Raw genomic sequence first — 22,763 nt, 5'->3', positions numbered from 1 at the left:
ACGGCCCCCCAGTGCCCACTGCCCTGCAGTCTGGGGAGAGCCCCTCTCTTGCCTTTTATGGTAATTCATATCTTACTCTGTTTTCATCCTTTTATATTTGAGAATGCCTCCCTAAATAGTTTTATTTCTATTTGGAAACAAGTGGAAGCATATAATATGTGTTGGTTTTTGTCTGAATTTTTTTGTTCAAAATTATAGGTTATTTTAACACTTAATTGCTCAGTTTGATGCGTTTTAGCAATTGTATACACTCATATAACCACCAGCCAAAAGAAGATATAAAACATGTCCTTCACCCACGAAAGTGCACTCGTGCTCTTTTCCAGTCAATCCCCACTCCCACCCCAAGCAACCACTTTCTGATTTCCATCACTGTAGAGTAGTTTTGCCCTGGTTTGGGATTGGAATTTCTGAGTCATAGGGTAGAAGTTTAACTTTATTAGAAACATCCAAATAGTATACAAAAGTGGTTGTACAATTTTACATTCCCATTGGTGCCAACATTTAATGTTGCTCTTTTTTTTTTTAAATTAGCCCTTCTAACAGTAAAAGTGTATGTCATTGTAGATTTCATTTGCATTCCCCTGATAACTAATGATGTTGAATAACTTTCCATGTGCTTATTTCATGTGTATGTATGGTATTTTGTAGTCTATTCAAGTTTTTTGTCCATTTTAAATTTGGATTGTTTATCTTTTTTGGCAATTTGAAGAAGTTCTTCACATATTCTGGATACAAATCCATTGTTCGATTTATGTGCTGTGGAATGATTTTTCCCAGTCAGTATTAAGGCTGTCTTTTCAGCAGAAAGTTTTAATTTGATGAAGTTAAAGTTATCAGTTTTACTTTCATGGCTAGTGTATTATATGATATACCTCAAACTAGTTTCTAAGTGTGGTGTGGAAAGGGGAGTCCAAGTTCATTTTTTCATATGACATTCAATTGATCTAGCATCATTTATTGGAAACACTTTCTCAGTTGATTAGCTTGGTCCCTTGGTTGAAATTCAGTTGACAGTGTATTAGCAGATCTATTTCAGAACTCCTTTTTCCATTGATCTATTTTTCTGTCCTCATGTCAGTCCCACACCATCTTGATTACTATAGCTTTGTATTAAGAGTGTTAAGTCCTCCAACTTTTTAAGATGCTTTGGGCTATCTTAGATGTTTTGCATTTATATATAAATCTTAGAGTCATCTTGTCTAAATCTTTTCTTAAAGCTTTATGGAATTTTAATAATTGTTAAGAATCTGTAGATGAATTTAGAAAGAGTAGAAATCTTAACAATATTGAGATCGCCAGTCTACAAATATGGTGTATATCTCCATTTATTGGGATTGTTTTAATTCTAGTAGGATATGCAGTCCAATACTCTCTCATGATGCTGGGCGGTGGCAGTGAGCTGCAGCCCCCAGTCAGCCATGTGATCAGGAGGGTAAACAACTCAAACACTCACAACCATTCTGTACCCATCAGCCATTTTGGTTTTCACTTTCAGTACAGTAGTCAATACATTACAAGAGATATTCAGCCCTTTATTATAAAATAGGCTGTGTGTTAGATGATTCTGCCCAGCTATAGGCCAATGTAAGTGTTTTGAGCATGTTTCAGGTGGACTGGGCTAAGCTGTGATGGTCGGTAGCTTAGGTGTGTTAAATGTGTTTTCCACTCGTGCTGGGTTTATTAGGACGCAGCCACATGGATAAGTCAAGGAAGGTCTGTACAGAGAAAGGAGGGGAAAGTCAGACGACACCTTGAGGAAGCAGTCAGCCAAACTCAAACTGTGGGACTTTCTACAACAGTCCTGATCTCTTAAAAGAGTCAGTGCCATAAAAATGTTCTAGATTAAAAGAGACTAAAAAGATATATCAAAAATACAGTGTATGGGCTTCCCTGGTGGCGCAGTGGTTGAGAGTCCGCCTGCCGATGCAGGGGACACGGGTTCGTGCCCCGGTCTGGGAAGATCCCACATGCCGCGGAGCGGCTGGGCCCGTGAGCCATGGCCGCTGAGCCTGCGCATCGGAGCCTGTGCTCCACAACGGGAGAGGCCACAACGGTGAGAGGCCCGCGTACAGCAAAAAAAAAAAAAAAAAAAAAATACAGTGTATGATCCCTTTTGAATCTAGGTTTTGTTTGTTTTTTAAAAAGCTCTAAAGAAAGTTTTGCAAAGAAATGGGAATATTTGAATATGAGCTGGACCTCAAAAATTGTTGGGCTCTCTTAATATTATTCTGTGAATGCCTAACTTTTCGTATGAATGAATAACTGTATGTATGAATGAATAAGTTTTGAAAGCTTTTCTGTTATAGTGCTTGCACAACTATAAAAGGATAGACTATCTTTCTACTCTACCAAAGCCAAGGAATTCTGGGACACACTTGACATGCATTTCCAGAGACTGCTACATTCACATCTTTTCTCCCAATTTGGTCTCCCATAGCCTCTTTAAAAGAATACACAGAGATATAAACATTAAAACTCTGAGAATTTTAATGAAAATGTAAAATTCTTTGCTAATCATAGTTTTTCACAGCAGTCATTAATTCTGACATCCATTTATGTTTCCATTTTTGTGGAATTGCCAACTTGGTTTTAAAACCTATAGATTTCAGTTGCATCTTATAATGTGGCTTGAGAACATCATGTTCCTTTAGGCTATAACCACGGTTAGGCTGAGCTATATAGTATTTATCAGCATAATTTTCAGCAAATATTGTGAAATTTTTAGAAAAGATGCAAAATTATGGTTTCAAAATAGATATATTGGCATTGCCAGAAAGAAACTCTGCAACCTCAGCCGTGCTGGCTATGTGGGTGCAAACTGTTCACATTTGTTCATATATGTGGCCTCAGTGGGCAGGCCAGCCAGCCAGACTTGCTAACAATCCTGACAAGAGTTAATAGAACAAAAGACACTGAGAACCATAACAAGCAGCTGTGTCTTTTTTGTTTGTTTGTTTTTAAGAGCCAGAATATGAATATGTAGTCATCTTTCAAGAACTGTTATTTTGTCAGCCACACAGTTTGATTTCTATGATAAAGTTGAAGATTTTGGAAACATATAGTTCAATTTTGTTTTTATAATATCAAAGTATTAATGTAAAATTCTATTGACAATAAAAACAGGAAGAGTTAACATACTGCTGGAAGTGAATTCAGAGCAAGATTCTAATCAAATTAAAGAACTATACAAAAGGAGATAGACCCATTGAAAATGGGCAGTGATGTAATGAATACCACCTACAAGCCCAGCATTGTATATTCAAAAAGCAATAAAGTTGTAAAGAAGATCTATGAAAATGCACTTTCAACTTAGAGGCAACTCCAAGTAAAAGTTTACTGGTTAGATTTTGAATTTGAACATGCACTTTCCAAGTATGAGGTTAAAAATGAATGTATTTGTGTTGGGAGAGATTTTTTTTTTTTTTTTTTTAGTTTTTTTTTTACATCTTTATTGGAGTAGAATTGCTTTACAGTGGTGTGTTAGTTTCTGCTTTATAACAAAGTGAATCAGTTATACATATACATATATTCCCGTATCTCTTCCCTCTTGCGTCTCCCTCCCTCCCACCCTCCCTATCCCACCCCTCCAGGTGGTCACAAAGCACCGAGCTGATCTCCCTGTGCTATGCTGCTGCTTCCCACTAGCTATCTCTTTGGGAGAGATTTTTGATTCATCAAAAAAGGAGTAGGCCAAGGCCGTCTTGTTTCAGGTCCATTTAACCAATCCTCACTGTCTGCAGGAGCTGCCCTGAGCATGGCGGGCAATAGCAGATTCCTGCTGTCAAGGAGATTACACAGTACTTGGGGAGATAAGAAGCATACGCACCTGCCTACAATGCAAAGCAGTGTGTTATGAGTGCTAGAAACAAGGGCAGCAAAACTCAAAAGAATCTCAGAGGAGGGAGAAGCCAGAGGACTTGGGGAGAGGTCTTATGGTAGACCTTAAAGTGTGGATTGTTGCAGCAAAAGATGGAGATGGCAGGGCAAAGGCTTAGTCCTGGGAGAATTTCTGTGGCTTGTGAGTTAACAGTGTCTCCCCTCTGTGTTCACATGGAACCCCATGCCCACATCTATTATAGCATTTACCAGAATAGATTATTATGGTCTCTTTAACACACTCGCTAGACTGCAGTTTCCTAAAGGACAATTAAAATCCTCACTATTTGCAGATTCTGTATTTGTGTATTCACATCCTTGCTAACCTGTATTTGTAATCCCCCGTTAATCCTTATAGCACTTTTGCAGTTATTCACGGACACATGTGGAGCCAAGAAAAATTTGAGTTGCCTGGTGCACGTGTTTCCAGCTGGGGTTGAACAGGACCACACTCTGCCTTCTTGTTTCCGCTCCCATTTTGTAAACAAGTGTCATCTTCACAGATTTAGTGCCACGTTTTTCGCATTTTCGTCCTTTGAGCTGGTGATCTTCCCATTTAAAATGGCCCCCAAGCATGGTGCCAAAATGCAAGAGGGCTGTGATGTGCCTTACGGAGAAAATGTGTGTATTGGATTGCCCGTGGGTTCAGTGTTAATGAATGTGTTAATGAATGAATCAACAATGTGTATTAAGTAAAGTGTCTTTAAACAGAAACACACATAAAACAAGATTATGTATTGATCAGTTAACGAAAATATTCTCACCAGAGGCTCTTAGGAACAAAACTTTATATTCCCCCAGGAGCAGTGATTTGGTATCTACCAATTCACTGTTTTCAGTGACTTTATACAGCGAACTACCCTGAGTAATAAGAATTGACTGTATCTGTTACTTCCGTATGCTTAGCACTTAGTGTTTAGTAGATGGCCAAAGAGTTTTATGAGCAAACACCTGAATGTAGGGAGTTTGGAGGAATAAACCAGCTCATTGGAAATGTTAAATACTGAATTCAGGAACTGGGGTGTGAATACCGTGCAGGCAGCGGGAAGCTGTCAGAGACTGTCTCCTGGGAGTGACCGCTCAGTTGTGAACTGTTCACCAAGCATTGACTGAACGTGCTGGGTGGTGTGATGGACAGAATGAATATCCCCGGGGCCCTGCTGGCAAGGAGATACTGCAGAAGCTCTCAGAACTCCTTCAGCAAGATTAATTTCCCAGGGATTTATGGGATGGATTGGAATTGAGAGAAACTGGAGACATAAAGCCAAGTTAGGCAACTACTGTAGCAATCCTGATATGAGGTAGTAGAGACCAGGATTAGGATGCTGGCAGGGAGAACAGAGAAGTAGGGGGAGATACTTGAGTTATTTGAAGAAAATCCACAGCATATGACTCGATACAGAGGATGAGGGAGATGGAGGGACAAAATTAAACACTGAAGTTTGCTACCCATGACTTCGTTAGTTCCTGTGTTTGCAAATGTTTTTTTTTAATGTTTTCCTCATCTAAGGTAATTACTCTGTACTGTGCTGTCTTTTAAGACATCTGTAATGGGGTCACAGTCCTTATCTGTTGTAACTAAGCAGCTGATGAATTGCCTAGGGTTTGGGGTGACGGTCAAGGACAGTATATGTGGTTTTAGAATGAATGGTGAATTTTTATTGCTAATTGTGAGATTTTTCCTGGGGGGATCCAGAGTTGAATTATGCCTCTTTTTAACTGAAAATATGTGCCATCCAGATGACTTCCACTCTGATGACAAGCTATGTCCCTCATTGTATGGATCAATATTCCTAATGCAACTATTACTACTACATTAGTGAGAGAGTAGGGTGGATTGACATTCACTATTGTTCTTTGAGAAATTGCCTGTGAGAAACTAGAGACCCAAGGATCTCCACTAGTTACATTTTCAGTGGCGTATGTGAACCAGTGAGCTTTTTTAAGTTTGCAAATAATTCCTTCATTGTGAAGTAGAGTGTGTTCAGTATCTTTCTTTATAGTTTCTATAAATTAAGAAATAAAACTTTATTTTCCCTCAGCATGATACAGACAGAAAGCTTTAGTTTTAGAAGGCTATTTAGTTAAACTTTGGGTTAAAATACTTTCTCAGTGTGCTTTTTTCTTATTAAAGATTATCTTTTAAAGAGAGAGTTTATATCTTACTATAAGCTATTTGCATTACCAACTGTTTTATAAGGTTATGGAAAACATATGCAACTTGGAACCTTTGGAATAATACATTTTTTTTCCTGGCATACTCAGATAATTAAGAAATGTAGTTTTTTAATGTCAATTTTCAGGAAAAAATTTGAATGGTGCCAAGCTAGTAGTATTTATTCTATCTGTGGCTAAGTACTACGTGTATTTAACTCAACTTGAGGTTCAGAATCAAAGGAATTTTGATGTTCTTTATCTTTTTTCATATGCTCTGAGTTTATCTTTCTGAACAAAGCCATGTTTGTAAGGGATATTAAGTTTTGTTTGACCTTCGTCTCAACTGCAAGTACTTGATAGACCTTAATGCAGGGTTATGCTCACTGGACTGATTGATATATAAACAGAAGACAGATGGTGTGGAGATGACTCTGATGATAATTCATTTTTCAGCTAGTCAAGAAGATATTTTGATTACAGTGTGTTTAAGTAACTATAACACAGTCTGCAATGTTGGTCTTGCTGGGAAGGGAGCACATGGAAAACAAGTTATGTGTTATTCGTGCCCCACAAAGGATGCAGTGTGTTGTACTGATTTTAATTCGTAGTGCTAGATTAGTACTGGAAGAGGTTAAACTGTGTCATGCAGTACGGTAAGTCAGTTAAACACAGACCAAATAGAAAAGGTAACTGCACAGCTTTGAGCCATAAATATTTGTCTTGGAAAGTATTTAGATGTTACTATATGAAAGAAACCAGTATTTTTACATTTAGGTAACAGTCTGTATACAGCTAATTAAAGAATTACATGGCTTGATTTTCAGTTTATGTGAATCGTAACTATCATGGAGCTTGCTTTCTGTGTCAACGAGTTTAAAGCTGAAATCAGAGAGCTGACAACTCAACAGCATGTTATGTCCCTGCTGTTGTTAAAGTTTTGAAAAAAAATAGCTGAGCAAAATGTCAAAAGGAGAAAAAATAATTATAATTGTGTGACTAGATAGGCCATTTAAATTTTTATTTTCACGTACTAATTACAGTCTCTGCCTCTGTTTTTTTGTTTCACACTAGGATAATTGATCACTTAGATGGAGTTCGTCTGTTGTGGTCCCTACTAAACAGTCCTCACCCAGACGTGAAGGCCAGTGCAGCCTGGGCCCTTTGTCCCTGCATCCAGAATGCAAAGGTGAGAAGAGACTGCAAATCAGTCCATTCTAGAGTCTCTAATACCATATGGAATAATGTCACCACAGGTCGCTAATTGCTTTTCACTTCTTTTTGGTCCGATTTATCTGGGGTAAAAATGTGCTGAACGTTTGTGCCAAACTAATTTTTGAGCAATACCTTCTCCTGGTCAGTTTTGATATGTAAAACGAAACTGGGCTAAGATGGCAGTGCTTATTACCATGTTCTACATGGCTGGTGCAATCAAAACCACTACCCCAGGTAAATTAGGGGGAGGAAAGTTGACTGTTCTTATCTCTTGGGTGAAAAGAAATTGCATTACTGCTACTTTCAGAAGCTCAAGATGACTTCTATGTTATTTATTGTCTGAATTACTACAGTGAAAAATCACTAAGTTCTTTGTTACCTTGAAAAAGTCACATGATTTCATGAATCACACTTTTCTTATCTGTCAATAAAGACTAGATATAAAACCTATGGATAAAATTTTTATATGAAAAAAGACTGAACTGGAAGTTTCTGAAGTCTTTTAGCTCTTCATTTGTAAATTTTATTATTTTCTTTGAGGATCTCTTTTCAGCCCATTTCTGTTATCTTCACTTAAATTTCTTTTCCTATAGGTTTAGGGATTTCCCTTTAAGATCCTTGTTGCTAGAGATATTTCTCTCTGTTGAGTATTTTTATCTAAAGTATTTTTATTTAAAGCATTTAATTCCTGTAATAAATTTAACATGCCTCTATCTTCCTAAATATTTGTGACTAGAAGTAATCTTTTGTAAAAAGTGAATTGTGATATATAGCAATGGTAGGAAAGACTTATTACAAACTGGTTAATGGAACCATTTTTTTATAACAACAAAAAAGGAAAAATAAAAACACCTCAGATGTCAACCTACAGGAAAATGGACAACAGGGTGATAGTACAGTCATAACATGTCATACAATGCAGCAGTGAAAAATGAATGTATTTCAGCAATGTGTTCATCAATATCGATACATCACATAAACATATTGAGCAAAATAAAAACAAGTTTCAGAAGCAGACATAAAATATAATCCTATTATATAAGGTCCAAAGAAATTTTTTAAATGCAAAATATAAATGATATTATTTAGGCAGCAAGAAAGAAGCCTACTGGAGAAAGATTGCTACACATCCTTAAAGAATATCTTTAAGGATATTCTTTAAGAAAGACCTTAATCTTCCTTAAGGAATCTTTAATATCTTTAAGGATCTTAATTATCTTTAAGGAAGGTTAATGGTATCAGAGGCAAGCCAAGATTAATAAGCAGAACTAACTTCAGAGGAAAGAGATAATGTAAAGAACAGAAGATAACATTAAATTTTTAAAATTAATATCCTCAGAATGACCCAAGGGATACTACTAGGCCCAAAAAGCCTGAATAAAAAAGAAATATTCATAGATTAAGAAAGAACTTTTGGAAATTAAAAATATAGTTGACAAAATGATAAAATTTTTTTTTTTTTTTTTTGGTGGTACATGGGCCTCTCATTGTTGTGGCCTCTCCCGTTGCGGAGCACAGACTCCGGACGCGCAGGCCCAGCAGCCATGGCTCACGGGCCCAGCCGCTCCGCGGCATGTGGGATCTTCCCGGACCGGAGCACGAACCCGTGTCCCCTGCATCGGCAGGCGGACTCTCAACCACTGCGCCACCAGGGAAGCCCCAAAATGATAAATTTAATAAAAGATAAATACTAGGTTATGTGTGATGCTGGGATATGACTACGTAATTATCTGGATGATAAGGTCTAGTAAATAGCTAAAAATGTAAAGTAAAAGTAAAAACTAAATAGGAATCGCAAGCACACAAAAAGAAAGAGAGCAATTGAAAAGAAGAAACAGTCATTTTTATTTTAAAGGGGGAGGGAGTGGTTTCAGTAAGCTGAAGAGTTGAAGAAAGACTCTAGTCTTCAGATTGAAAAGATCCATTTAGTGCCAAGTAGGGAAAAAGAATTTATCTACGCCTAGACACAAATACAAATTTGGTGTTTCCAGAAATTAAAGGAAAGGAAAAAGTTACATAAGAGTAAGAATCAGGGCTTCCCTGGTGGCGCAGTGGTTGAGAGTCCGCCTGCCGATGCAGGGGACACGGGTTCGTGCCCCGGTCTGGGAGGATCCCACATGCCGCAGAGCGGCTGGGCCCGTGAGCCATGGCCACTGAGCCTGTGCGTCCGGAGCCTGTGCTCCGCAAGGGGAGAGGCCACAACAGTGAGAGGCCCACCTACAGCAAAAAAAAAAAAAAAAAAAAAAAAAAAAAAAAAGAGTAAGAATCACACCAGTGTTAGGCTTAACATCATTCACAATACATTCTACAAGAAAAAGGAACAAAGCCTTTACTGTCTTTAGAGGGAAACACTTTTATGCTGGAATTCTATACCCTGCAAAACTAGCATTCCAGTGAGAGTAGACTAAGGACAGAATAAAGACATTGAGCCTTTAGAAATGTCAGCACTCAGGAAAGTTATCCCCCAGGGGTCTTCTTTGAAAAAAAATTACAGTGTTTTCCAGCAAAACAGAAGATTCTAAGGAAGAGAATAACATGAGTTATAGAAACAAAAATGAACAAATAAATCATTAGAATTTATAGCTAAATATGAATTTGTGTTGGTAATATGGCTTTTAAATTTTGTCAGATTATTAAGAAAGAATTTCTTTAAAAGTAATGGCATAAAGTAAAATGAAAGCAGATGGTGTTGTCACAGTAACAATCTGAATCTAAACTACCAGATGATTCGGAAAGCATGTTAGGGAGTGGAAGGTAATAGGTAAAAACATGCCAAAAGTCTTTCCTTTTCCTGGAGAAGGGTGTTAGAGATACTGGTTAAATCTCAATCTTCATTGAAAATATGATGAATTTAATATTATCATTGGTGAGATACCATTTTGTATAGATAACATTTCTGTCAGTGCTGTTATTACGTGTAAACTGCGTCCTGTATTCATATGGACTTCAACTCCCAATCTGCCTGTTTATCTATTATTGGCTTTAAAAGGTATTCCAGCATTTCCACATTCGTTATTCTTGCCCCAGATTTCTGTCCCAAATATCCAACTGGTCTCCTTTGCTAGCGACCCAAACTGAGCCACACTCAGACTTTAAGAACAACCCATCTTGTCTGTGTTTAAGCCCTTGGCCCCAAGGCCAGTCTACACCCAAGCCCTCATAAAGAGCTCCATTTCTCCTGAACCTCTCCTGCCTTCCACTGCTCTCCACTCCCACCAACTCAGCATCTTTGAACTCTTCTCAGCTCCCTTCCTACCACTCCTGAGGGAAGGACAGAACCGTGAGGATCTCTGCTTGTTCACTTCTCTTACCAAGAACTTCTGAATGCATTTTCATTTGGGTAACATGAACATCTGAAGAGTTTTGAACAAGGAAGAGACATAAGCAGATTGGCTCACTAGAAAATGTGTGAGTGGGTGATTGATTAGGCTATTACCATGATTCAGAGGAAAGTAATTAGAGTTTGACCTAATACAGGGGCAGTGTGGGTGAAGAGGAAGAGCAAATACAAGAAATGATTGGGAAATAGAATCAGAAATTCGTGAGTTATTGGATGTTGGCTATGAGAAAGAGGTGAGAGAGAGTATGAATTTTTGTTTTTGTTTCAGTGTTTTAACTTTGACAACCAAGTAACCTTAATTGCTAACCTTGTTAGTAACCTTTACCAAACATGGGAAGAACACAATTTTGGGAAAAGATGGGGGATTTGCTTCCATCCAGGTATAGATGTCCAGTCATTTGAATATATGAATCTGGGTGTCAGGAGAGATTCTGGACTGGAGATATGGGAGCCATCAGTATGTAGGAGGTGGTTGAAGTCTTGAGCAAAGATGAATGGCAGAGGGTGTGGGCGACAAGAGAAGACCAGTGACAAAGAACAGTCACAGAGGAAGACCGACGTGTGATGAGATCACCAGGAGAGGGCAATTTCAAGAAAGACAAGAAAGGAAGCAAAGCCAAGAAAGGAGGAGTGTTCAACAGTATCATTTGCCCCTAAGATGTCATTTGCCTTTGAAAACTGAAAAGAGTACATTAAATATGGAAATTAAGAGATCATCGGTCATAGACATTTCAGTTGAGAGGTGGGAGTTTAAGTCCATGGTACTGGGGTGAGAAATGAATTAAGGGGAGAAATAGATACAAAGAAGATTAATAGTTCTTTCTGGAAGCTGAGCTGTTAATATCAATAGAAGGAGCCAATATGAAATCCGGAAGACAGTTTAGGCCGAGGGAATGACTAATATGGGAAAGGCATGAGAGAGATGGAGAGGGTATGTATAGGTAGTAGATGGAGAAAGGAAGAAAGGATGCATGGAAGGAAGGAAGAAAGCATAGCTCTCACTGTTCCTAAACCTTATAAGCACATTGCTCTAAGTAGAGTAAAAAACTTCTGGAGCACCACGCAGAAGGACAGTTCTAGAATACATAACTCCTGAGGGTGAGCCCTGTGAGAGGAAGGACTTCTGGTAAGAAACACTGAAAAAGGCAACTTCTTACTTCATCCAGGCAACAAACACATGCCCAATCTCCTGTCTCCCTGTCTGTCTGTCTGTCTATCTATCTATCTATCATCTATCTATCTATTATCTATTTACCTATCTATTTATCTATCTATCTCTCTTTCTATCTTATCTATCAATCCTTCTGTCATCCAATTCAGAAGTGACAAAGTTATCAAAGGGATCTGAATTAATACCCTTCTGTGAATTTAAAGACTTGAAGTCACACATTTCTTAGCTGACAGTAAGTATAATTTGGCTGATTATTTCAACAAGGAGGACTGGCTTTTCTGATTACATAGTATAGAAGACATTTCCATAAATTGAATTAATTAAATACGCAGAGTCAAAAGTTGATGTCAAGTATATCACAAAATTCATCTTTTATGACTAAATTTATGATGAACATTTTTAGATGTCAATTCGAAATAGATGAGGATGCATACCTTTTCAAAAATGTATTGAGATATGTAAGCAAGAATTTTGAAGACTATTGGTCTAGTATTTCAGGTCTGGCCCTTGAAATGGGAGAGAAGGAAATTTAAAACATCTTTCCTTAAGAAAATACCCTAATTTGCAAGATTCTTATCCTTTTGAAAACTCCTATTTTCTAGGACCAGGAGGTGAATATTATACTGGTTTCCTTCCTTGCATACTTCTAGAACAAAACTCATCTTCCCAAGGCAGAAGGATACCTCAGGGGTCAAGTGCAAGAGAGGTCATGTGCTCAGAAAGGCAAGAGGAAAGAAAGCACATTTATATTAAAAAATAGTATCTCATTATTCATATAGATCCCAATCAAACCGTGGTTTCAGACAGCTCTATCTAATAGAAATTTCTGTGATAATGGAAATGTACTCTTCAGATATTGCAACCAGTAGCCATGTGTGGGTTTTGAAATGTGACTAGTCTGACTGAGGAACTAAACTTTTAATTATATTAAGTTTTAATTAATTTAAGTAGCCACATGTAGCTAGTGGCTATTGTTTTGAACATCCCAAGTCTAAGATATGCAAATAATGGAGAGTTGTTTTTGAAAAAGCAACTTCTACAAAAAGTTCTAAACCTCAAGAATTATATAAGTTGGCATATGGTTATGTATTCACTATGCCAATTTTAAAAGTAAAGAAAAACACAAAGGAAAGTGTCTTTTGTGTTTCCATATAAATTTAAAATATTTTTTGTTCTAGTTCTGTGAACAATGCCATTGGTAATTTGATAGGGATTGCATTGAATCTGTAGCTTGCCTTGTGTAGTATGGTCATTTTGACAGTATTGATTCTTCCAATCCGAGAACATTTCATCTGTTTGTGTCATCTTCAGTTACTTTCATCAGTGTCTTATAGTTTTCCGAGTACAGGTCTTTTGCCTCCTTAGGTAGGTTTATTCCTAGGTATTTTATTCTTTTTGATGTGTGTTTCCTTAATTTCTCTTTCTGATCATTTGTTGTTAGTGTATAGAAATGAAACAGATTCCTGTGTATTAATTTTGTATCCTCCAACACTAGCAGGTAGGTCTGGTTCAGTCTCCCCTGGGAGAGTGAACTCCTCCCCCTGGGTCCTGATGCACACAGTACTTTGTGTGTGCCCTCCAAGAGTGGAGTCTCTATTTCCCCCAGTCCTGTCGAAGTCCTGCAATCAAATCCCGCTAGCCTTCAAAGTCTGATTCTCTGGGAATTCCTCCTCCTGTTGCCGGACCCCCAGGTTCAGGAGCCTGACATGGGGCTCAGAACCTTCACTCCAGTGGGTGGACTTCTGTGGTATAAGTGTTCTCCAGTTTGTGAGTCACCCACCCAGGAGTTAGGGGATTTGATTTTATTGTGATTGCACCCCTCCTACCGTCTCACTGCAGCTTCTCCTTCATCTTTGCATGTGGGGTATCTTTTTTTGTGAGTTCCAGTGTCCTCCTGGACAATGAATTACCGAATTCATTGATGAGCTTTAGTAGTTTTCTGGTAGTGTCTTTAGGATTTTCTATGTATGGTATCATGTCATCTGCAAACAGTGACACTTTTACTTCTTCTTTTCCAGTTTGTATTCCTTTTATTTCTTTTTCTTCTCTGACTGCTGTGGATAGGACTTCCAAAACTGTTGAATAAAAGTGGCAAGAATGGACATCTTTGTCCTGCTCCTGATCTTAGAAGAAGCGCTTTCAGTTTTTCACCGTTGAGAATGATGTTAGCTGTGGGTTTGTCGTATATGGCCTTTATTATGTTGAGGTAGTTTCCCTCTATGCCCACTTTCTGGAGAGTTTTTGTCATAAATGGGTGTTGAATTTTGTCAAAAGCTTTTTCTGCATCTGTTGAGATGATCATATGGTTTTTATTCTGTAATTTGTTAATATGGTGTATCACATTGATTGATTTGCATATGTTGAAGAATCCTTGCATCCCTAAACCCCACTTGATCATGGTGTATGATCCTTTTAATGTGTTGTTGGACTCGGTTTGCTAGTATTTTGTTGAGGATCTTTGGGTCTATGTTAATCAGTGATACTGGCCTGTAATTTTCGTTTTTGTGGTATCTCTGTCTGGTTTTGATATCAGGGTGATGGTGGCCTCGTAGAATGAGTTTGGAAGTGTTCCTTCCTCTGCAATTTTTGGGAATAATTTCAGAAGGATAGGTGCTAACTCTTCTCTAAATGTTTGATAGAATTCTCCTGTAAAGCCATCTGGTCCTGAACGTTTGTTTTTGGAAGTTTTAAAATCACAGTTTCAATTTCAGTACTTGTGATTGGTCGATTCATATTTTCTATTTCATCCTGGGTCGGTCTTGGAAGGTTGTACATTTCTAAGAATTTGTACACTGCTTCCAGGTTGTCCATTTTATTGGCATATAGTGCTTGTAGTAGTCTCTTATGATCCTTTGTGTTTCTGTGGTGTCAGTTGTAACTTCTCCTTTTTCATTTTTAATTTTATTGATTTGAGATCTCTCCCTTTTTTTCCTGATGAGTCTAGCTAAAGGTTTATCAGTTTTGCTTATCTTTTCAGAGAACCAGCTTTTAGCTTCATTGATCTTTTCTATTGTTTTCTTCATTTCTATTTCATTTATTTCTGCTCTGATCTTTGTGATTTTTCCTTCTACCAACTTTGGGTTTTGCTTGTTATTCTTTCTCTAGTTGCTTTAGGTGTAAGGTTAGGTTGTTTATTTGAGATGTTTCTTGTTTTCTGAGGTAGGATTGTATTGCTATAAACTTCCCTCTTAGAACTGCTTTTGCTTCATCCCATAGATTTTGGATTGTCATGTTTTCATTTTCACTTGTCTCTAGGTATTTTTGATTTCCTCTTTGATTTCTTCAGTGATCCATTTGTTGTTTAGTAGCATATTGTTTAGCCTCTACACGTTTGTGTTTTTTGCAGTTTTTTTCTTGTAGTTGATTTACAGTCTTATAGCATTGTGGTTGGAAAAGATTTTACATGTTATTGATTAATCCTTTCCATACTAACCCAACTTAATAATTAAAATCCATAAAATGTTGGTTTGTTTTTTCAATACTCATACCAAAAATTAATCACAAATCAGGAATAGAATAGGGTTTTGTTTTGTTTTGTTTTTCATTCAAATTTTAACCTAAACATAGTAATCTGGGGGTTAAATGAGATTTTATCTCATTTTCACCCATGTATTATACCCAAGGAGATACAACTTCTGTTACTTCTTAGTAATTGTGAAAGACAGCCCCAGAATATAAAATGATGCTGGTGAAGAACATGTTATAGTTTTAATAATTAGTAGTTAGACTGGGTTTCTACTTCATAAGCATTTACATTTAAATTTTCATTTTGCCTTGAGCTTCATGACAGTACATGAATATAATAAGATTAAAAGTTAATAATGATTTAACTCAATCTCCAGGCATGTCAAATAATGTCATTACTTCAACAACATTGGTTTAGCACTAACTGTTTGCCAGAACCTGTGCAGGTGCTCATTACATTCTGTATGCCCATTGTTTTGCATCTTAACATAAATGCATAATATTTATGCAATTAAGTTTCTAGTGTTAAAAAAAAAGAGTGAGGTTAAATGAAGCAAAAATTCCATCATTTGAGCCTTTCTAGAATGTTCCTTAACATAGGGAGAGAAAATAAAGTTACCTATGACCTATTGGTAGAAATTTGAGCACAGTTCCCTAGGGATATGTTTTATAATTGACACTGTGTCCTAGGTTAACAGGCAGTGTTTTCTCTTCCTTGGTGGTAAATGTAAAATACTAGCACATTTTACAGTCAACTTCCTTTTTGATAAGCTAAAGTAATATAGGTAAAGATACTTATAAATGTCTATATGCACTGAAGTTATGTATGCTTGGGACACCTTTAGGGTCTCACGTGTCTTATATTACATCACTATCCAAAACTTAACCCACTTGGTTATACTCAGTTAGCATCCTCAAGTAGATGAGCATCCCATCCTCATGCTTGAGCATCCTCAAGAATATATTTTGTATATTCTACTGTTTTAGGTAAATTTACATTGTTTTCAAATAAGAGTATATGTTCTATGGGAGAGTAGAGGCAGGGAACATTTTTTGAATATGCTGGGCATCCAGCTCGCAGTAAAGTAACAGAACCAGAAAAGATCTTGCCAGATATTTTGGCCCATTCTTCCCTCTTCTCCGCTCCCTCCCGCCCTCTGCTTCAGGTAAGTTAATGACTCAGCTTTCTAGGGAAAATTTCCTTTTATTTTACAAGAAAGCATTTCCACATTTTTCATGTAAGATGCTTTTGCAAGTCACTTTAGAATTATTAACGTATGAATCATAGGAGTTGGCATCATTTAGAAATAAACCACTTCTTTGTCTGGATTGATGGCACTGACAGTCATGCTGCAGAAACCAGCCACTGTCAATGATAGCTAAGGGCTGTGCCAATCTGAGCACGCTCTGTGTGTGTCCATGTGGAATGGATGTGATGAGGTGTCAACTGTTCGAGACAGATGTTACCCATTTTTTATACTGTTAGCAGCATATACATTAGAACACGTTTTCAGATCTGTTAAGAAAATGAGATGTGGAAATTACTTGTGTTGGATGGATTGCCTCTTTTCTTGCTGGGAAATATTTAAAGCTACCTATCAGTGAATGAGTGAGACAGCAAAGTATTTCAGTAATGAATTGTGGAATAATTGTGACGAAGAGTCACAAAGTAAGTTGGCATTGTATTTGCGTTGTAATTAGATGTATTGAACAAATGGACAGTGGGATTTTTGTAGTAAGAAATATTGACTTTTTTACCAGAAGGCCAGTGTCTCAACTAGAAAACTTAAAATTTTCCTTCATTCTGGAGAAAGTCAGTATATTATAGTTTTTGGTCACTTATCAGTGATACAGAAAATGTACTAAGTGAAAAAGAAATGTTTTGCCTGCTTGATAATTATCTGTCCATTCCTTATATGATTCGAAAATCAGGGTGTGAAATGTAAGTCTGTTTTATGGTCTTATATTAAACCTGAAAGAATATTTAAGATAGGACATAAGCATCTTCAGTTTAAAAACTACTCAGTATTCTTCAGTCTATCAAGAACTAAACTACAGAGGCTGAAATAAAACTGAAGTAATTACAAAAAATCCACTGCATATTTTTCTAAGTAGCTTTATTTAAAAGGTTTTATTTAAGGCTTAAGGAAAGTTTGTTGTTGTTTTCCTCTTAAGATTACTAAAAAGGACAGAGATCCTAAGATGTGACCTCTGTTCTTTGGTAAAATTCATGAGCTGCAAGTCTGGCTGCAGATGAAGAGCTGCTTTGTAAAAAGTGTGAGAGATTTGTAAATGGAAGTGAAAAGCTGCTCCTTTCCAGCTGAATGATCAAACACATTTTTGGAGGAAAACAGTGGTTGAACAGGTGTTCAGTATTATGAACTTGTGATGTAAAGAATGCAACAACTGAATCTGGCAAAGATCCACGTATTGAATTCTTTGTTCTTAAGAACCAAAATTTCCTGCTGCAGAAAATCAACTCATTTGTGCTCCATGAAAAATAAGATATTGAAAAATTACAGAGTTCACATAAAGAATGTATAATTGTGTTACATCACTTTCAAGCTTTTTGCCAGCATTTATAAGAATCATGTTTCTTTCTTAAAATATCACTGCGTTTTTTTAATATTTTCTTTTTATGAATGCTGTAAGATAGTATTTAATCCTATTTCTTTTCATTAATGACTTTTAAAAGTTTTTATTAAGAAAAAAGTAGAAGTTTACATATATTTATTGGCCTTTTTATAAGAAGTGATTCACATAATTCATATTAATTTGTAATCACCACTTCCTTATGAATTAGTTGGGAAACAGGTATTTTATTTTAGAATAAATACTCTGTGTAATAAGTCAGCTGTAGCATTAGGAAGAAAACTCAATCTGTCTTCCAAATCAGTAATATATCCATGAGATCTCTTGGCCTTGTAACCTTCTTAAACCTAATTTTGCTACTTGTTTAGAAAATAATGTCTGGTTGTGAATTTTGATCTCAGAGGGAAAAAAAAAATCTCTAGTAATTTCAAAACCAGCAACCTGAGGGTCTGCCCCAAACAGAGAAGCCAGTTAGAAGATGTATGAGAATGATCCCCCAGAAGAGACGAGGAAAAAGTTAATTTCTGTGAGGCTGAAATACAAGCTTGGGCAATTTTAGCTTCCTGACTACAGGTGTGACAGAACACAGCTGATCAAACCAGGCAGGAATTTGACATCACACTCTGTTTAATTTCTGCTGCCCAATGAGCCATGCCCAATCTGGAAGCCAGAGAGAACCTGGAACAGGAGCGTGTAGGGCTGTAACTTTATACTGAGAAGACTGCCATGGACACGGCTTAGGAGCTTGGATTTGGTCACGCTTGGGCCAAAGAATGTATAGCTGTCCACGGTGTGCCAAAAAGGCTGCGTAGGTTTTTACAACATTGAAAACCTGTTTAAAATGTAATCCGTGTTTGGCAGCCCACCTATTTTTAATAAGTCACCAAATAGTTCAAAGTAGGCTCCTCATCTGGCCCCCAGTTTCTAAAATCCTATAAACTAAAGTGAACTGTATTACAGGTATTTTTTCTGTGTGCCGGATTTTCAAGTGGAAACTTGAAGGCCCAAACACAAGTGAGGGTGTGACAAAGTTGTCTTCAGTATCTATGGGTCACATTTGTTGCTTTCACCTGGATTCCCCTCCTGTCCTGCTACAGTTTCCCATTCCATGCTTCTCAGCCCCAAAGGGGGCTACAATGGAGGTTGCTAGTTTAGGAAGGGTTAGATTGACAGAGGTGTAATATACAAAATGGAAAGTAACGACTAAAAGGTATAGCCTGTTCTAAACAGGTGTGCCAACCATACGCTGCTCACGAAACCATGTAACCATTTTATTTGGAAGTACAGTTGATCAGTTTCCAGTTACTTTATTAAACTAATAATCTCATCCATTGAGTGAATCATATCATTATCTCCACCTCAGCCAGGAACTCCCAGGACCCCACACTGCTCTTGTTCACCATCAGAAGCTGTGTCATCTCACAGTTCATGGGTTTGGACCCCAGTTTCTGATGCAACATTATGTCCCTCTGTCTTTCTGGGCACAGAGCTTTTTTTGTTTCTTTTGTTTTTAATTTTTCTAAATTGAGGTAGAGTTGTTTACAGTATCATATAAGTTTCAGGTGTACAGCACAGTGATTCACAATTTTTAAAAGTTATATTCTATTTATAGTTACTATAAGATATTGGCTGTATTCCCTGAAAGCAGGCACACTTGTCTTGTTCCTGATCTTGGAGAGAAACTTTCAGTCTTTCACCATGGAGTATGATCTCAGCTGTGGGTTTTTCCTACTTGGCCTTTATTATGTTGAGATTGTTTTCTTCTATTCCTAGTTTGTTGAGCTTGTTTTTTTAATCATATGAGGATGTTGAATTTTGTCAAATACTTTTTCTGCATCAATTGATGTGCTCTTACGGGTTTAACCTTTATTCTGTTAATGCAGGGTAGTATACTGATTGATTTTCTTGTATTGAACCACCCATACTTTCTAGGAATAAATTCCACTTTGTCATGATGTGTAGTCAGTCCTATTGAATCTGGCTTGCTACTGTTTGTTGAGGACTGCAGTTTTCATTTTTTATACTGTCCTTATTTGGCTTTGGTATCAAAGTAATGCTAGCCTCATACACTGCATTTGGAAGTGTTATCTCCTCTTCAATTCTTTGGAAGAGTTTGAGGATTGTTGTTAATTTTTATTTAAATGTTCAGTAGAATTCACCAGTGAAACCATCCGGTCCTGGGCTTTTCTTTGTTGGAAGGTTTTTGATTACTGATTCAATTTCCTTACTTATAACTTATATAGATCTGTTCATATTTTCTGTTTCTTCATGGTCCAGTCTTGGTAGGTTATGTGTTTCTAGAAATTTATCCATTTCTTCTAGGTTATCCAATTTGTTGGCATACAACTGTTGATAGTATTCTCTTACAATCCTTTTTATTCCGCTAAATTGTTATGTCCCTTCTTTCATTTTGGATTTGAGTTGGGTCTTCTTTTTCTTCATTAATCTAGCTAAGGATTTGTCAGTTTTGTCTTGAATAGCCAACTCTTGGTTTCATTGATTTTTCTCTACTGTTTTTCTATTTTTTTCTTTAGGAAATAGAGTGGTGTCTTCTTTAACCCAATAGTTATTTACAAGTGTATTGCTTAATTATCACATATTTGTGTAGTTTCCAGTTTTCCTTCTGTTGTGGATTTCTATTTTCATTCAGTCATTGTGTTCAGGAAAGGTACTTTGTATGATTTCAATCTTTTTTTTTTTTTAAGTTAGACTGATTTTGTGGCCTAAAATATAGTCTTCCTGGAGAATGTTCTGCGCTCACTTGAGAAAAATGTATATTCTGCTGTTGTTGGGTAAAGTGTTTTATATATGTCCGTTAGATCCAATTGGTCTATAGTGTTGGTTAATTCCTCTATTTCCTTATTGATCTTCTGTCTGATTGTCCTATCCATGATTGAAAATGGGGTATTGAAGTATCCCACTCTTGTTTTTAAGGAGCTGTCTGTTTCTTTCTTCAGTTCTGTCAGTGTTTGCTTCATATATTTTTGGGATTTATACAAATGCTTATAATTATTGTATTATATCTAGTTGAATTTACCCTCTTACCATTATACATCCTTCTTTCTCTTTTTAAGTAGTTTTTGACTTTTCATGGAATACCTTCCCATATTTTTACTTTCAATCTATGTGTGTCCTTAGACCTACAGTGAATCTCTGTAGACATCATACTGGATCTTTTTTTAAAAATCCATTCAGCCCATCTGTGTATTTTGATTGGGGAGTTTAATCCATTTATATTTAGAGTAATTACTGATAGGGAAGCACTTACTTTCGCTATTGTAATATTTGTTTTCTGTATGTTTTGTGGCTTTTTCCCCTCGTTTCATTCACTAATGCTCTCCTTTGTGTTTAGTTGATTTTTCGTAGTGCCATATTTTTATTCCCTTCTCCTTTCCTTCTGTGCATAGTCTATAGATATTTTCTTTGGGGTTACCATGGGGATTACATGTGTTATCCTCAGGTTACGACCGTTCACCTTACATTGACACGAACAAGTTCAGGTGCATGCAGGCACTCTCCTCCTTAACAAGTCCGCTTTCCCACTCCCCCTGATGTTCCCAGTGCCACAAATTACATCTTTACATGCTGTGTACCCAGTAACATAGATGTATAACTATTTTTATGAATTTGTCTTTTAAATCTTAATAGAAAATAAAAAGTAGGGTTACAAACCAAATTACTACAACACTGCTATTTGTATTTTTCTATTTACCTTTATCAGGTCTCTTTAAGTTTATCCTAAAGTATATTGAACCTCTTGGGTTTGTATATCCATGTATTTACTCAAATTTGGAATGTTCTCAGCCATTATTTTTTCAAATAATCTCTCTGCCCCTTTCTCTCTCTCTCTCTCTTTTTTTGTTTTTCTCCTTACATTTAGTAATTTCAAATGTCCTGTCTTCAGGTTCACTGATTCTTTCTTCTGCCAATTTGAGTCTGTTATTTTATACCTCTAGTTAATTTTTCAATTCAGTTATTATATTTTTCAGTGCTACAATTTGTATTTGGTTCTTTAAAAAAATTCTATCTTTTTGCTGATATTCTCGCATTATTTCTATAACATTTTCCTTATTTTGTTTAATTCTTTGTGTATTCCTTGAGCATTTTGAGCATACTTAAGATAGATGTTTTACAGTCGTTGCCTGATACATCTGTAAGTCTGATGCATTTGTTTCTTCAGGGTTGGTTTCTGGAGATTTACTTTGTTCCTTTGAGTGAGCCATGTTTTCCTTTTTCTTGGTGTATCTTGTGGTTTTTTTGTTGAAAATCGGGCATTTGAAAAAACAGCCACTACTCGTTTCAGATTGGCTTGGAAGACTTTCACTAGTCATTCTTGTCATTCCTATTGGAATCACCTAGGGTAAAGGTGTAAAGTCTTCTCAGATCTTTTCTGGGCCTGTGTTTTATCTGGGCCAGTGTGTCTGTCTACTTAAAATTTCCCCCATATTCATAGCTGCTTTTAAATGTCTTAATTTCCCAAAGAGTCTCACCCCAGTTTTTTCTTGGGGCCTTAAATGTTCTATTTTATTCCTCTTCTTATAACTTCTTGCCCTGAGGTGTCTGTGAGTCTGCAGTCCCCCTGCAGTTTTCACACCCCACAATGAGTACCATTGTCTTCCACAGCTTCTGCCACCTGAGGTCCAGCATACACCACAATTTCACATTTAGTTCTTAGTCACATGAGACAGGGACCAGTCTCTCAGGTAGCTCATCCACAGGCCAGAGTGTTGCAAGTCGTTTCTGTTCCTCTTGTTCTGGTCAAGGGAGGGGACTGGGAATTGGCCCACTTCCTCCTGACCTGTAGCATTGCCAGGAAGGGGATGGGACATGGGCAAGTAAAACTGCCAGGAAATTTCCTGAAGTTCTGAATGTGACTTTATCTTGGTTCAGTGTTTGTTTATTTACTATAGATCTCTGAATTGGTTTCCAGAGCTCCTATAAAGTTAC

At 37.0% G+C, this 22,763-nt stretch overlaps 1 protein-coding gene across 3 annotated transcripts in view; it reads left to right on the top strand.

The window, feature by feature from the left end:
- ODAD2 (outer dynein arm docking complex subunit 2) overlaps positions 1–22,763 on the top strand; it is a gene marked incomplete at both ends in the record, with an annotated part of 182,237 nt that overhangs the window by 76,176 nt on the left and 83,298 nt on the right. For all 3 annotated transcript variants that reach the window (XM_079699667.1, XM_079699668.1, XM_079699666.1), the window contains one exon: positions 7,108–7,222. In XM_079699667.1, coding sequence (XP_079555793.1) covers positions 7,108–7,222 — 115 coding nt within the window. The remainder of the gene's footprint in view (positions 1–7,107; positions 7,223–22,763) is intronic.

This window comes from Hyperoodon ampullatus (genome assembly GCF_949752795.1).
Source record: "Hyperoodon ampullatus genome assembly, chromosome: 3".
Lineage (NCBI taxonomy): Eukaryota > Metazoa > Chordata > Mammalia > Artiodactyla > Ziphiidae > Hyperoodon > Hyperoodon ampullatus.
Note: the sequence above shows the minus strand (reverse complement) of the source record. Positions and strands in the feature narration are given on the sequence as shown.